General features: G+C 36.3%; 1 protein-coding gene across 1 annotated transcript in view; it reads left to right on the top strand.

The window, feature by feature from the left end:
- Nucleotides 1-15,616, top strand: part of SRFBP1 (serum response factor binding protein 1) — a 61,661-nt gene extending 46,045 nt beyond the window's left edge. The window contains exons 5-8 of the mRNA XM_061422975.1: nt 5,860-5,941; nt 6,908-7,619; nt 9,121-9,158; nt 14,321-15,616. Coding sequence (XP_061278959.1) covers nt 5,860-5,941; nt 6,908-7,619; nt 9,121-9,158; nt 14,321-14,505 — 1,017 coding nt within the window. The 3' untranslated portion in view covers nt 14,506-15,616. The remainder of the gene's footprint in view (nt 1-5,859; nt 5,942-6,907; nt 7,620-9,120; nt 9,159-14,320) is intronic.
- Nucleotides 15,617-16,943: the final 1,327 nt, after the last annotated feature.

Genomic DNA, 16,943 nt, shown 5'->3' with positions numbered 1-16,943 from the left:
ATGTTGGCAATTTCATCTCTGGTTCCTCTGCCTTTTCTAAATTGAGCTTGAACATCTGGAATTCACGGTTCACATACAGTTGAAGCCTGGCTTGGAGAATTTTGAGCATTACTTTGTTCTAGTGTACGTGTTTTGTTAGCTGTATCTATTTATATATAGATATCTGTAAATATAAAGAGGGAGAAACTTAAGTGAGGAAGGAAAAGGGATGGGAAAGAAGTAAGGAAGTTAGATAAAGAATTGGAAGTCCCTTATTTCAGGGACTGTTGTACTTACTCTTGTGAGTTCCTACACTTAACCTCAGTGCCTTAAGGAAAATGTAGACATCTCTTATTGCAGCACAGACCCCAAACACTGCCAAAGGTATGAACTTAGCCCACTTGATTAATAAGCCTCTTTTTGTTTTTACGTTTATATTTAATTTCTTTACAAAAAGATTTGAGGGTGTCTTGGAATTGGGTCACAAAATGACCCAATTTGAAATAGTTGAGAGAAAAGCTTGTTGAGAATACTAGATTGAATTTAGAAACCTGACTTTGAGTTCTCACTTGTTCCTAACTGGCTAAGTGGTCTTGAAATCAAGTCAATACTGTTAATTTAATTGTTGATAAAATCTTTGATCTCTATTCTGTTTACTTCTTTAATCTCTTGTTAAAATTTGAACTTAAAAAATTAAATAAATGCTTTCTAATTGCTTTCTTAAGAATAAAGTTAAAGAAAAGTTTAAAGTGTTAAATTTGACAATTTTTTACTTAGAGAATTTTATGAATTTATTTAAATGTTTGCTCTAATATATAAAATTTGATATTTTTAACTAAGACTTTATCCAAATCAAACATTTTAAGAACTGCTGGCATACATTGAGGATATTGGGTGTTCAATTTCAGACCACCTCAGTAAAGCAAATAACCACAATAAAAGAGTACACAAATTTTTGGTTTCCCAGTGCATGTAAAAGTCATGTTTGTACTACTGTAGACGATGAAGTGTACAATAGCATTATGTCTAAAAAATGTACATACCTTCATTTAAAAATACTTCATTGCCGAAAAGTACTAGCCATCATCTGAGTCTTCAGCAAGTTGTATTCTTTTTGCTGGTGGAGGGTCTTACCTTGAAATTTATGACTGCTGACTGATCAGGGTGGTGGTTGCTGAATTTTGGTACTTTAATAATGTTCTCCCTTCATTTTTTTTTTCTGAAAGAGTTTGAAAGGATTGGCATTAGAGAAACCATTGATTAGAGAAACCATTAGAGAAACTCATTCGTCTCCTTATGTTTTTTTAAGCAGAATTGTATTCCTACCAATGGAGTACTGTTTCTCCTAGCTACTGTTAAGGACATGGACACTGCCTTATAGTACTGGACACTGCCTCAACAAGCCAGCTTCCTCTGTCCATGAAATTCTCCAGGCAAGAATACTGGAGTGGGTTGCCATGCCCTTCTCCAGGGAATCTTCCTGACCCAGGGAGCGAACCTGGCTCTCCCACATTGCATTCTTTACCATCTGAGCCACCAGCGCTTGTCATCACACACTAGCTGTTTGCTAGGAAGCACAAAGAATGAGAATTCATTATATATCTTTATTTTAAAGTAATTACTCATCAACAGTGTACTTTCAGAAGAATAATAAAAATTTTATTTGCTGATATCATTGTTTTCTTTAAAAACACAAATTGCATATAATCACAAAACCTAAAGCTGTGATATAGGTAATTCTACTTATTGTTATGTAATCATACCTGATTAGTAACTACTTAGTTTTATAGACCCGTGTAACTTGTCGACTCGAGCCTTAATGTTTTTGTTTGAATTCACCGTTTACATTTGGGTGCATAAGCAATATACTGTATAACTCCAATTGTGACAACTAGTGTGAATACCAACCCTAGGATTATGGAATACAATGACTCTTTTTTACTCAATCTCACTTCTTAATAACCTGGTATTCTTCCCAAATAAGTCCACCGCAAAGGTTGCAGCGTAAAAGTACAGTTAAACAATATGTAACAAATAAGAATAACTCTTCATTTATTAGAAGTCATATGTAATTATACAATTTTAAATCATATTCTAGGGCTCTTTTTTAATTTAAATAAAATTTACTGAAATTGGATCACTAAGTTAGATTACTCTGAGATATTTTCCAGAGAACAGAAGTAGCATTGCTAAGTAAATTCAAAGTAAAGTGATTTTTATCAAGGTGGTGTTACTTAGTGTCTACACTCGATATGCATGTACTACCACTGTTCTTTTAAACTTTTTCTGACTAACTGGAAAGATGCAGCTAGCTCTGGAAAGAAAAACGCCCAGGTCGTTAAAACTCTTTGCAAGTTGTCAAAACAGAGATTTGGAAACAGTAATAAATATAGCTTTGAACAATTATACATGAATACATTAGTCAAAATCTATTTTGGATTCCCAGAACTTCTTATCTAAAACATGTGAAATTAACTCACATGATAAAAATAGTTACTTTCTAGTTTTTCTGCTTTACAGATACAGTTGTTCTTATATCATCAGGAATTTTCTTTTAAGTGAATTGAATTTTTAGTAGCTACCCAGGGAAAATGTAATTTGCACCCCACTCCAGTACTCCTGCCTGGAAAATCCCATGGACGGAGGAGCCTGGTAGGCTGCAGTCCATAGGGTCACTAAGAGTTGGATACGACTGAGCGACTTCACTTTCACTTTGCACTTTCATGCATTGGAGAAGGAAATGGCAACCCACTCCAATGTTCTTGGCTGGAGAATCCCAGGGACGGGGGAGCCTGGTGGCCTGCCATCTATGGGGTCAAACAGAGTCGGACACGACTGAAGCAGCTTAGCAGCAGCAGCAGCAGTCCTGAGGATTAAGAATAGTGCCTCTGCATTGAACACCAAATTGTTTCTACTAAGCCAGAATATCTTAGTATATCACAGTTCAGGAAGCACATTTACTGCATTTAGGGCTATAACCCATTGCCTCAATTTGGCAGCAAAACTGTCAGGGCAGTGTTTTTGTTTTAAATTCAAGTTTTAGACATCATGAGCTCACTTTAAAAAAAAATGTTTTTTCTGTTTTCATCAGTTTTTGGTTGATCCCCGCTGAAGATTCTTCTTGCATGTAATATAGAGCGACATTAACTCTTTCCATAAAGGACCATATTGTAAATATTTTAGGCTTTCTAGGCCTTACAGTCTTTGTCACAACTACTGAACAATACAACGGTGACATAGTGCAGCCATAGATGAATGAATTTGGTTTTATGTTCCAATAAAACTTTATTTTTAAAAGCAGATAGCAGGTGAGAAACTGGCACATGAGTTAGTTTGCCAGCCACTGATTTTGAAAATCAAATACTTCTACAAGATTTGTGTGTGTGTGTGTGTGTGTGTGTGAGAGAGAGAGAGAGAGAGAGAGAGAGAGAGAGAAATGACAGTTCTCTATTGGTCATCCCCCACCTTCAGTTACAGTTGATTCTTATGGAATTTACCCCCACATCAATATGTTTATATTAATACATTTTAAGCACTAGCTATTGACTTCCTGCTGTGGTTTACAAGGATTTAGATCTCTTTCCTCCTTCAGCCTCTGTGTCATATATGTACCCTCTTTATTTCTTCTGTCTTCCTAATATGCTTGGGTCAGATTTAGATGAGGTGAACATTTAGTGATTATGTTACTTTGGCTATGAGTCATTTAGTGAATGTTTATTACTTTTGTTTTTCTGTATAATATTTCTACTTATAGTTTATAATTATTATGCTTATTTTGTTGATTGTGTACTCTATGTAAAACCAAATTCCTCATTGGTTTTTGAAATCTCTTCTCAAGATATTTAATAACACTAGGTATTCTAAATATAAATCTAAATCCCCTGTCACCATCCTGGGCATTTCTTTGGCCTGAATTTCCTATTTCTCATATCCATGCCTTCCTCACTCTTTTTGTTTCCTTCCTCATTTTAGTGGAGCCAGTAGCTTCTTCCAGCTTGGCTTGTGGGAGGCTACCTCCAACCTTTACTTCAGTGTTATTCTCTTGCTGTCTACTGTGTCTCTGTATCCACGTGTCTTCCTTATAGGGACACCAGTCATAATAGATTTAAGCCCCATCCTAAACCAGTATGCTGTCCTCTTAATTATATCTGCAATGCCCTTGTTCCTATTTCCAACTAGGATCACGTTTGCAGTTTCTTGTTAGGTATCAAACTTGAGGATAATACCATTTGACCCAAGATAAAAACCATAATTAGGCAGCAAGTGATCCTAGCACAGGATTTGCATCAGGTCTAAAGTTGTTTTCTGAGTGATTTTTACCTAGATAAATTCTCCATACAGAATAGATTTCAAGCTACTATCTTGCTTTCGCTTAGGTACTCATCTGTGTTTATGACTGGGAGGAAAAATAGCCTTATTGGGCTATTAACAATAGGGTAAATATAAAGATGTTTAAAGCTGATAGCTCTGCTCTCACACACTAGTGAAATTTTTACATGCTTCAGGGAGTGTTTATTGAATACCAACTATTATCAGTTATTGTTTTAGGCACTAGGTCTACAGGAATGTGGAAGACAGAGTCCCTGCCTCTTGTGATGTGAAGTAAATGGTGATGAAAAGTGTTGTGTTAATTCAGATAACATTTGAGCAGAGACCTGAATACAATGAAATGATCAGCCAAGTAGAGAAGAACTTGCAAAGGATAGCTTAAGCATCAGAAGGCAGTAAAGCTTTCAAAAGAACCCATAAGGAAGTAGCATGATCTGGTTACATTTAAACTTCACTGTAACTGCTATATGGAAAACAGTCTGTGGAAGAACAAAAGCCAATGGAGAATGACTAGTTATGGGCTTATTGCTTTGGTCCAGGTGAGAGGTGTTGGTGATTTGGTCAAAGGAAGTAAGTAGAAATGGTGATTAGTGACTGGTTCTGGATAGATTTTGCAGATGAAATCACAGGATTTGCTGAAGGATTTATTGTGAGCTGTGAAAAAAGGAGAAACGTAATGGAAGAATCATGAGTTTTAACCCTTAACCAACAGAAAAATTAAACTTATATCTAATAAGATGGGAAAAGGTTTAAAGTTTCAGGTGAAAATCACAGAATTTTCTTTTAACATGTCAAGTAGGTAGTTGGATATATGAGTCTGGAGATCAAGTTAGAGCTTGAGGTAGAAATTTGGAAGTTTCAACCACAGATAATATTTATTTAAAGTAGTCTGAACTATGAATTTTCTCAATGAATAAATACTATGTATGTGTGTGTCTGTATGTTTGTGTATGTGTGTACACATACACACACACACACATATCATTATATGTATATAATCCCATTCGGTCATCATCAAACATCTACAAAGTGTTGGCTATAAGCCAGGCACTGGTGAAAAGTTCTGAGAATGAAATAGTGGTATTAGTCATTCAACATAAAAATATATAGTATTTGGTAACTTAAGGTCTCTAGTAAATGGAACTTCAGGCGTTATATTAGTCATGGATTATCACCCAGCTTAGTACTAATATGTTACTTGATTCGTTCATGTTATTTTAGTATTCTATACTAGATTTTTAAACTCTTTGACTGCAGGATCTATATTACATTTTTTAAAATATCACACATGATGCCTACCACAATTCTGGAACAATATTAATTACTCAAAGAATATTTGTTAATTGATTACATAATTATAACTGTCAAGAACAGTAGTATTTTTTTCAGCATGTTATCTTTAGAATGCATTATATAGGTGAGTTACCTAGTTAGAATATTAACAAATTTCTGTTCCCTAACTCTTAACTTTTAAAAATTATGAGTTGCATTTTATTCACTTCTTAGTAGTGTTAGTTTTTATTCCCATGTGTTTATTATTTCAATTTGCAGCCTGATTCGACTGCTGCTGAAAGAGCAATTGCTAGACTAGCAGTGCACCCTCTTCTGAAGAAAAAAATAGATGTGCTGAAAGGTATGAATTAAATGACTTAAGCCATTTTCAGTAAATAATTTGAATAAATGGCCATTCATTTATTTACTTTTATGATTTTTTTTTAACTTTTGAGGATCTTTTACATTATAAATGTCTTTTCAAATGCTTCCAAATGTAGGAAACAACCTGAAAATTTTTTTATATCTAAAAAATTGTGTTTTTTCTAAATTTTATAAATTCTTAAAATAGATAATACTCATGGTAATATTAAATACAACTGACTTTCTAAATATTTTGCTGTGCTTAGTCACTCAGTTGTGTCCAACTCTCCAACCCCATGGACTGTAGCCTGCCAGGTTCCTCTGTCCATGGAGATTCTCAAGGCAAGAATCCTGAAGTGGGTTGCTATGCCCTCCTCTAGAGGATCTTTCCAACCCAGGGATTGAACCCATGTCTCCTACATTGCAGGCAGATTTTTTTACCAACTGAGCCACCAAGCCCTTTCTAAATATTGATGTAATTCACATTATTACTTACCTTGCCATTCAGTCACATCATTTTTATTTATGTTTGTATATTATAAAATACAATGAAAGAACTAAATGCTTCTGACACAGATTAGAAGATAATTATTTTTATGCCTGAAAGCACAATTTATAGTACCCTGAAATTGTATTAATACATTATTGCTATAGAAATTAAAGTTGCAAAATTTTATTCATTTATATTCAGTGAAGTTTTTACTGTTTTTAACATCATATATGGAAGAATAAATTTAATTTTAGAGATTTAAAATGGATATCTCTGAGCATTTCATAAGTGTTGTGGTTTTCTAAAAGTTAATAGAGTTCTTTGTGAATTTGCACATATTATATATATGTAATTTAAATTCCAATCATTCTGTTAAGTATTTCCAAATAATTTAAGAAATATGGTACTAAAACAGTGATGTTTTTTATTATTTGTTTCAGTGCTGAAACAAGTCATGTGCTGTTTCTCTTGCAGCTGCTGTCAAATCCTTTAAAGATGCAAGACAAAATGTTGTTGAAGTTAAGTCATCAAACAGTGCTTCAGAAGAAAATCATTCCAAGGACACTTTGTGTTCAAATGATGATGCCAGCAAGTTACAGCATGAAGGAACTATTATCCGTGAACAAAAAGAGAAGGAAGCCAAAATATTGGCAAAGAAACCGATAAATAATTCAAAAGAAAAAATAGCCAAGATGGATCATGGACCCAAAGCAATGGATGTCCCAAATTCTCTATCAAAGCCTTCCGGAAAAGATTCTCCAGCTTCCTCAGCATCCCAGAAGACACCTTCTGACCCCAAAATGAAAGCATTAAGTAAAACCAAAAAAATGAAAGAGTCCAGTAGCTCACTTGATGTTGACAGTGATGGAGAAGAATTATATGAAGAAGAGAAGGAATATTTTGATGATAGCACAGAAGAAAGGTTTTACAAACAGTCTTCCATGTCTGAGGATAGTGATAGTGGTGATGACTTCTTCATTGGGAAAGTCAAACGGGCACGAAAGAAGGAAAGTAGTTGTCGTTTTTCAGATAAGGAACAAAACCCCCCCAAAAACTTGTTGCTTGAAGAAGGTATACTTGAAACCCATCAAAATTTACAAAATGATAAAAACAAGCCACGTACAGAGGCAAGGAGGTTTGAATCAGTGTTTTTCCAGTCTTTATCTGGATCTAAGAGCCTTGAAGGGTAAGAATATTTTTTCATTCTGAAATAATTATTAATTCTTAATTTGTGAAAGGTATGAAATAGCTACACACCCTGACATTGACATGGCTATCTCTCATACATAATTCTAGTTTGTACAGAATTTGTCTTTAGACTTGGCCGTCTCCAACTTTATATTGGAGTAATATATTCAAATATACATATGATAAAGCCAAATTCTTCCAGCCTCATCAGAAAATGAGATACATAAATAATTTATCTAATTTAATATCTAGCTAATTTAAGTTTATTCCTTCACTTATTGAAGTTTTGAAACTTTTGAGTTAACTTTTGGTGAAAACTTTTGAAAATGTCTCATGTATTTCACTTTCTAAACAGAACTTTCTGAAAAGACTGGTGAATTTTTGTTTTGTTTTGTTTTTTCTCTTGTTGACCTAGAGCATTATTGTAAAACAATTGTTTTATACATTTTCCTGTTTCAGTATATAAGGCTGCTTGCTTGCCCTAACACCAAGTATCTCCAGACTGCTTTCTATTTGGTGGTGCTTATACTAGGTGGTCATCCTTATCCCTTCTGTAATCACTGCTTTTTTCAGCTGTTTTGTTGTAAATCAATAGGTTTAATTTCATTTGTAATTCTAATGTTAGGCGGTATCTTTACATTTTAGAATAAAAATCATGGTTAGCTATCTTCTTCAGTAAACTTTTTCTATAATAAATAGGTTAGGCATAATTTTTAATAAAACAAAAAAAGTGATGTTGAAATTTTCCCAGAAAGTAAGAGTATGGAAAAGACACATAAACCATCTTTGAAGCCTTGAAAATTATTAAATTAGTCCTTGTAGCTCCCAACTCTGCCTTCGAAAGATTTATTTTTTTTCCTCACTTGAAAATTACACACCACTATCCCTTTCTTTTCCCCAATATTGTTAACTTACTTTTTGTTACATGTGATTCATTGTTCCAGTAAGAAAATTTTTGAAATTCTTTGTCTAGATAGTTCTCAAGCATCCAAGGTAACCAAGACAGGATATTTTATAGCCAAAAGTCACGATAAGGATGTTGAGAGAAAGATTCCTACATACTTCTGTAGTGATACTGTGCTCAGTCGCTCAGTCACGTCTGACTCTGTGACCCTATGGACTGTAGCCCATCGGCATCCCCTGTCCATGGGATTCTCCAGGCAAGAATACTAAACGGGGCTGCTAATCCCTACTCCAGAGGATCTTCCAACCCAAGGATCAAACGCATTTCTCTTGCATCTCCTGCATTGGCAGGTGGATTCTTCACCACCTTTACTAGTGCCATCTAGGAAGCCCATAGTGATATTGGGATCTAACAAACCTTTGATGTAGCTAAAACATGGGGTTTTCATAATTTTTTAATTGTTTCTAGTGGGGGAGGTAAAGGAGCATGATAGTTTTTAAAGTGAGTTTTATCAACATTCTTATTATGTTGTCTTCTTAAAGTCAGAAGATTTGTTTCAATATTAAATATCCTAATGGTGTTTTTCTTCTTTTAGAAATCACAGAGAACAGGTTCCAAGAAGCAAAACCATGGGTATGTACTAATAACTACCTGACTTCCACATACAGTTGAGCAGTTCCTTTCCAAAGAGGAAAGAAGAAAAACTCTGGTTGCTTACTTGTTATTTAGTCATGAAGTCGTGTCTGAGACTTTTGTGTCTGAGTCTTTTGTGACCCCGTGGACTGTAGCCTGCCAGGCTCCTCTGTCCATGGGATTTCCCAGGCAAGAATACTGGAGTGGGTTGCCGTTTCCTTCTCGAGGGGATCTTCCCGAGCCAGGGACTGAACCTGTGTCTCCTGATTCTTAACCACTGAGCCACCAGAGAAGCCTGGTTGCTTAGTAGTCTGAATAAATTCTGTGCCCACAGAAATGAAAATAGAGCATCTTGTAATTATCAGTATAGTTTTTTGTTTTTTTATATTAGGTGGTTTTTTTAACTCTCTATGTTCTGCCAGTAGGAAAGATACAGACAGAACTTATCAGTAATATTGAGTCTGTTTGATTTCAGTTCAGTTCAGTCACTCAGTCAAGTCTGACTCTTTGCGGCCCCATGGACTGCAGCACCCCAGGCCTCCCTGTCCATCAGCAACTTCCCGGAGTTTACTCAAACTCATGTCCATTGAGTTGGTGATGCCATCCAGTCATCTCATCCTCTGTCATCCCCTTCTCCCGCCTTCAATCTTTCCCAGCATCAGGGTCTTTTCTAATGAGTCAGTTCTTTGCATCAGGTAGCCAAAGTATTGGAGTTTCACCTTCAGCAACAGTCTTTCCAATAAATATTCAAGACTGATTTCTTTTAAGATGGACTGGATCTCCTTACAGTCCAAGGGACTCTCAAGAGTCTTTGCCAACACCACAGTTGAAAAGCGTCAATTCTTCAGCACTCAGCTTTCTTTATAGTCCAACTCTAACAACCATACATGATGACTGGAAGAACCATCGCTTTGAATATATGGACCTTTATTGGCAAAGTAATGTCTCTGCTTTTTAATACGCTGTCTAGGTTGGTCATAGCTTTTCTTCCAAGGAGCAAGTGAAGTAAAGTGAAGTCACTCAGTCATGTCTGACTCTTTGCGACCCCATGGACTGTAGCCCACCAGGCTTCTCCACCCATGGGATTATCCAGGCAAGAGTACTGGAGTGGGTTGCCATTTCCTTGGGGATCTTCCTGACCCAGGAATCGAACCCAGGTCTCCTGCATTGTAGGCAGACGCTTTTGCAAGCGTCTTTTAATTTCATGGCTGCAGTCACCATCTGCAGTGATTTTGGAACCCCCAAAATAAACTCTCTTGCTGTTTCCATTGTTTCCCCATCTATTTGCCATGAAGTGATGGGACCAGATGCCATGATCTTCGTTTTCTGAATGTTGAGCTTTAAGCCAACTTTTTCACTCTTCTGTTTCACTTTCATCAAGAGGCTTTTTAGTTCTTCTTCACTTTCTGCCATAAGGGTGGTGTCACCTGCATATCTGAGGTTATTGATACTTCTCCCCGCAATCTTGATTCCAGCTTGTGCTTCATCCAGCCTAGCATTTCACATGATGTACTCTGCCTATGAGTTGAAATACTAGGGTAACAATATACAGCCTTGACGTACTCCTTTCCTGATTTGTAACCAGTCTGGGGAAACAGTGGAAACACTGTCAGACTTTATTTTTGGGGGCTCCAAAATCACTGCAGATGGTGACTGCAGCCATGAAATTAAAAGATGCTTACTCCTTGGAAGGAAAGTTATAACCAACCTAGATAGCATATTCAAAAGCAGAGACATTACTTTGCCAACAAAGGTCCGTCTAGTCAAGGCTATGGTTTTTCCTGTGGTCATGTATGGATGTGAAAGTTGGACTGTGAAGAAGGCTGAGCACCGAAGAATTGATGCTTTTGAACTGTGGTGTTGGAGAAGACTCTTGAGAGTCCCTTGGACTGCAAGGAGATCCAACCAGTCCATTCTGAAGGAGATCAGCCCTGGGATTTCTTTGGAGGGAATGATGCTGAAGCTGAAACTCCAGTACTTTGGCCACCTCATGCAAAGAGCTGACTCATTGGAAAAGACTCTGATGCTGGGAGGGATTGGGGGCAGGAGAAGGGGACGACAGAGGATGAGATTGCTGGATGGCATCACTGACTCGATGGACGTGGGTCTGGGTGAACTCCGGGAGTTGGTGATGGACAGAGAGGCCTGGAGTGCTGCGATTCATGGGGTCGCGAAGAGTCGGAAACCACTGAGCGACTGAACTGACTGACTGACTGTTGTTCCATGTCCATTTCTAACAGTTGCTTCTTGACCTGCATACAGATTTCTCAGGAGGCAGGCAAGCTGATCTGGTATTCCCATCTCTTGAAGAATTTTCCACAGTTTGTTGTGATCCACACAGTCAGGCTTTAGTGTAGTCAATAAAGCAGATGTTTTTCTGGAATTCATTGGTTTTGTCATGATCCGATGGATGTTGGCAGTTTGATCTCTGATTCCTCTGCCTTTTCTAAAACCAGCTTGAACATCTGGAAGTTCATGGTTCACGTATTGCTGAAGCCTGGCTTGGAGAATTTTGAGCGTTACTTTACTAGCATGTGAGATGAGTGCAATTGTGCGGTAGTTTGAGCATTCTTTGTCATTGCCTTTCTTTGGGATTGGAATGAAAACTGACCTTTTCCAGTCTTGTGGCCATTGCTGAGTTTTCCAAACTTGCTGACATATTGAGTGCAGCACTTCCACAGCATCATCTTTTAGGATTTGAAATAGCTCAACTGGAATTCCATCACCTCCACTAGCTTTGTTCGTAGTGATGTTTCCTAAGGCCCACTTGATTTCGCATTCCAGGATATCTGGGTCTCGGTCAATGATCACACCATTGCGGTTATCTGGGTCATGAAGATTTTTTTTGTACAGTTCTTCTGTGTATTCTTGCCACCTCTTCTTTAGTATCTTGTGCTTCTGTTAGGTCCATACTGTTTCTGTCCTTTATTGTGCCCATCTTTGCATGAAATGTTCCCTTGGTATCTTTAATTTTCTTGATGAGATCTCTAGCCTTTTCCATTCTGTTGTTTTCCTCTATTTCTTTGCATGAATCACTGAGGATGGTTTTCTTATCTCTCCATGCTATTCTTTGGAGCTCTGGCTTCAAATGGGTATATCTTTCCTTTTCTCCTTTGCCTTCTGCTTCTCTTCTTTGCATTCATGAGAGAGCCATACCTTTACTCTTAGCTCTGCTACAGGGCTACATCTCTGTAGGTCATTACTGCTTAAAATCTTTCTCAGTCTTATCTCTCACAGTTTGGAGTCCAAAGGCTTTTCTAAACCTTAAATGCCCAATATCTGTACCCTCTTTTCCCTTTTGTATCTGCCTGTGAACTGGCCAGTTTTTTTTGAACTGTTCTCTTTTTCTTTTTAGTACTTTGCCAAAGAGCCATCAGTACACTAATCTTTTTATTCTTTCCAGACACTTAACCTTGTGCTGCAGTTCCATAAGCATGTAGCCTGCTTCCCAAGTTTTAACTAACAACAGTTTTACTTTTTCCTAACACATAGGATACTCACTAACAAATAGGATACTCACACATAGGATGCTCACTTGTGACACATAGGATACTCACTTGCAGCCTTAGATATCATTTCCTTACTACCTACTGCTGCTGCTGCTGCTAAGTCACTTCAGTCGTGTCTGACTCTGTGCGACCCCATAGACGGCAGCCCACCAGGCTCCCCCATCCCTGGGATTCTCCAGGCAAGAACACTGGAGTGGGTTGCCATTTCCTTCTCCAATGCATGCAAGTGAAAAGGGAAAGTGAAGTCGCTCGTCATGTCCGACTCTTAGCGACCCCATGGACTGCAGCCCACCAGGCTCCTCCACCCATGGGATTTTCCCGGCAGGAGTACTGGAGTGGGGTGCCATACTACCTACTACAGAACTGCAAAACCCATGCCACATTTTTATGTTATTTTAATGACTGTATAAAGTCATTGGGAAATACGTGGCCTTATATTCACAAATACAGAATAGCTGCAAATTAAAAAATTCCCACATCTTCCTAATGAGAAGGCATAAGTAGAACGTGTTTTTGTTTCTACTTAGCTTATAAATTTATGATATTTAATTTATCCATTTATTTTCACATCCAAGTATGCCTTACATAGTTATTAAAATACATACCAGTTTAGAAATACTATCTTATTCAAATTTTAAGTTACATGAAATGGTTTCATTTAACATTTTCATTCTTCACTCTTTATCACTATAGGCACTCTTGGAGTATTATAACAGATTTCTAGAGCACATGTGATTTGTACAAGATATGGGATGTTTTGAATCTGTGTGCAGTGATCTTTGGAAATTTATCCCAGTTGTACACTTGTTTCAATAACATTATGACACTTTTTAAGATCTTTAAAAGGCTTCTTGACAATGATGGCTAACTAGCAGTGGAGAAATTATGCACCCCTAGGACTGATTAATAAATCGGTATTAAATTTTTTGCCTTGTCTTTCTGATCCTATAAATGTGCATTGATTCAGTCCATCCAGGCCCGTATGTCTCCCAGTACTTTGTTCAAAATAATGTAATAGAAGTTTCTCATAATGAAAGAGGTAAGAGCTAGATTACAAATTGCCACCCTCATATTTGGTGGATAACTTATATTATGGTCAAAAAGAACAGTGTCTTAAATTTGAGTAGATATAGCAGTTACCTTGCAGTCACAAATTTTTTGTTCAGTAACAGAAAGGAGTGGAATCAATTAATAGCCCTTTAAACAGCTCACTTATCCACACTGTTGAATTCAATATTTTAGTTAAAACATGTGAGTTTTCTGGCTGCATTGCTCCACACACAGATATCATATGCCAATGAATCATATTCCTTTAAAAATACAAAATACTCCACTTTTAAAATTTTGTTTCCTTATGTGTTGTCTGGACTGTTTCCTTAATGTCAATGTAAAAAGATAGAACAGCATATACTAGGAGGCATGCAACAAACATTTATTGACAACAGAAAGCATGTGTCCCAAAATCACTGGCCATATGTGTATTTCAAGTTCAAAGTTCCCAGTAGGGCTTAGATTTTTTAACAGTATGAGGTATTCTACTTAAGTAAAACTAAATTTCTTCCTTAAATACTGGTTTGAGAAGATAAAATGTTTTTGTCTTCTATGCTATTTATGTATAGACTTAGTTTTCATTAATTTTGTTTTCTCCTACAGATTTTCAGCACATTGAACCTCAGAACAAGAATCAGTTTAATAAGAAAGCACAAAGAGGATTTGAAAATACAAAACAGAAATCACAGCTGCCTCTTCATCCTTCATGGGAAGCAAGCCGGCGGCGAAAAGAACAGCAATCCAAAATTGCTGTGTTTCAGGGGAAAAAAATTACTTTTGATGATTGATCAGTACTATATTTTTGTTAACTTCTCTGTCTAAATTTGATTTTCTTCTTATTTTTTAAACTAGCTCATTATTAAAATATATATTTAAGTAAGTCTCTGAATGGGTTATAGAAATGAGTTGATTTTGTCTTTATTTTTTTACGTGTGTTCATGTACGTTTAAGCTTCTGTTGATCAAGTACATACTTAATTTTAAATATGTCTAGACTGCTGTCCCTCTATAAAAGAATTTTGAGATGATAGCTATCTCACATTTTCTCATTTGGTTTTATCACGAAGTGTATTTCACTAGGTCAGCTCTGTGTTTCGTTACTTTGAAAATAAATGTTGAGTGATATTTGAAATAATAATGCAAAAATATGAGGCAAGTGTAGCTATTTAAAACAGACTATTTTTACTGGAAGATACTCTTGTTAGCAAAACTAAGATGATAACTTTTATTATGGGTATACAGATAATAAGTTATATAAGTAAATATTAGTTTTTATTATAGTTTTAATTATTTGTAATTTTTTAGTTTTTGACTGTTTAAAATAGTTTCCAAGGAAATTTTTGGATTTCTGAATTATGTTTAGTTATTTGGGCAGCATTCATGTTCAAATGTTGCAACCAACCAAAAATTGGTTTTACTGCATATAAAATTTGTGTAAAATCATAAATATATAACATACTAGACATGTGTTCTTTATAGAAACAGTTTTTGAGGAATCATAGGTTTGGAATTTACAAGAGCAAATTCTGAAGGAGATATAATTACAGAAGCATTTTCACTGATAGCTAAGCAGAGGTTATAACTCACTGAAGATGGGACTGCTTTATATTTCATAGTACTGTTATTTAAAAGGAAAACAGAATTTTAAAAATCCCTTCAAATGTTTCACTTCTTGCTACTGGGAGAAATTAAAGTTCTTGGTTAACTAAGTAATGCTAACTAAATTCTATGTTTTTATGCATTGATCCTATTAATGATGAAATAAAGCTTTCTGGTGGTAGGAATTCAGGAACTCTGGAAAGTCATTTTTATCTTTTTCAAATGCTTAAAGAGTTTAGATAACTAAAGCAGTAGAATTCAAGAGGTTATACGGAAATAAAATTATTTTTGCTGTGTTAAATGCAAAATTTGTTTTTTCTTTTAAGTTTGTTTACAGTTACATACAAAATTATGTCACATTGAAATTAATTTGAATTGAAAGTTTAATTATGAAAAACGACTCTAAGAAAGTTGAAAAATAATGTTTCTGTCCCTACCCAGATTTAGCTAAACCATGAGGTTGAGCTCACTATTCATCGACCCAACACTTCTAACCCTAACTTCAAGGAGTTAGGGTTTGACTACAAAGTTAGAAGAAAGAAGCCACACAAGACTGCTCACTTCTGACACCAACTGCGGGTTTGGAAATTGCAGGGGAGGGCTCCCCAAATACTGTCAGATTCAAACATGTGCTTGCAGAACTCACTAAAACCTATTATATTCCTAGTTACAGTTCATTATACAGTTCAGTGACTGAACAACAACAGATAGTTCATTACAAGTAAAGAGTACAGATTATAACCAGCCAAGGGAAGAGATGCATAGGGCAAAGTCCATGAGGGTTCTAAAAGCAATGTTTCTGTTGTCCTCAAGTTGCATTACCATCGTTGCATCAATATGTACAGTGTTGCCAATCTGAAAAGCTCACTGGAGTTTTAGTGTCCAGAGTTTTTATTGTATCTTTCATATATAGACATGCTCAGTTGATTGCCCATGTGATGGTTTCAGATAGATTGATAATATCATATGACCCGAAGGCTCATCCTAAATGAGGTCTTTTGTAGTGCAGCCAACCCCTGCTCTAAACAAGGACACTCCTATCAGGTATGACATAGAGTGCCTCAAGAAGCTGAAGGCAAAGGCCATTTCTCTCTTTGGGCAAGGCCAGGTTCTTTACTGCACAGCATCCGTCACCCGAATTCCCCCAATATTAACATTTTTCTGTATCTACTTTATCTTTGGCTCTCATACTCCCTTCTCTCCTCCTTTTTTCCTCCCTTTTCCCCTTTCTCTCCTTCCTTTTTTATAATCTTTATCCCTTCATCTCTCTTTTCCTCATTTTATCCCTGTCTCCCTCTCCATCTGCTCTCTTCCTCTCATCCTTTTACCATTTCTTCTTTTTCTCTATGCTGTTTACAGCCTCTCTCTAAAAACAAAGTCATTCTTTGTTCTTTTGTATTACCACACTTCAGTTATCAAATGTTAAGATTTTGCCAATTGTCCCAGTGTCTTTTTATGGCAACAGAAAAATCCAGCATCAAGCCTTACATCCAGTTGTCACCTTACATTCAGTTATCTCTCTTTGGTTGGAAAAAGTACCTCAGTCTGTCTTAGGATTTCATGACATTGACCTTTTTCAAAAATGCACATCAGTTATTTTGCAGTGTGCTTTTATTTGGGCTTGTCTG

This window comes from Bos javanicus, chromosome 7 (genome assembly GCF_032452875.1).
Source record: "Bos javanicus breed banteng chromosome 7, ARS-OSU_banteng_1.0, whole genome shotgun sequence".
Classification (NCBI taxonomy): Eukaryota; Metazoa; Chordata; class Mammalia; order Artiodactyla; family Bovidae; genus Bos; species Bos javanicus.
The sequence above is the reverse complement of the archived record's forward strand: the minus strand, read 5'-3'. Positions and strand labels throughout refer to the sequence as shown.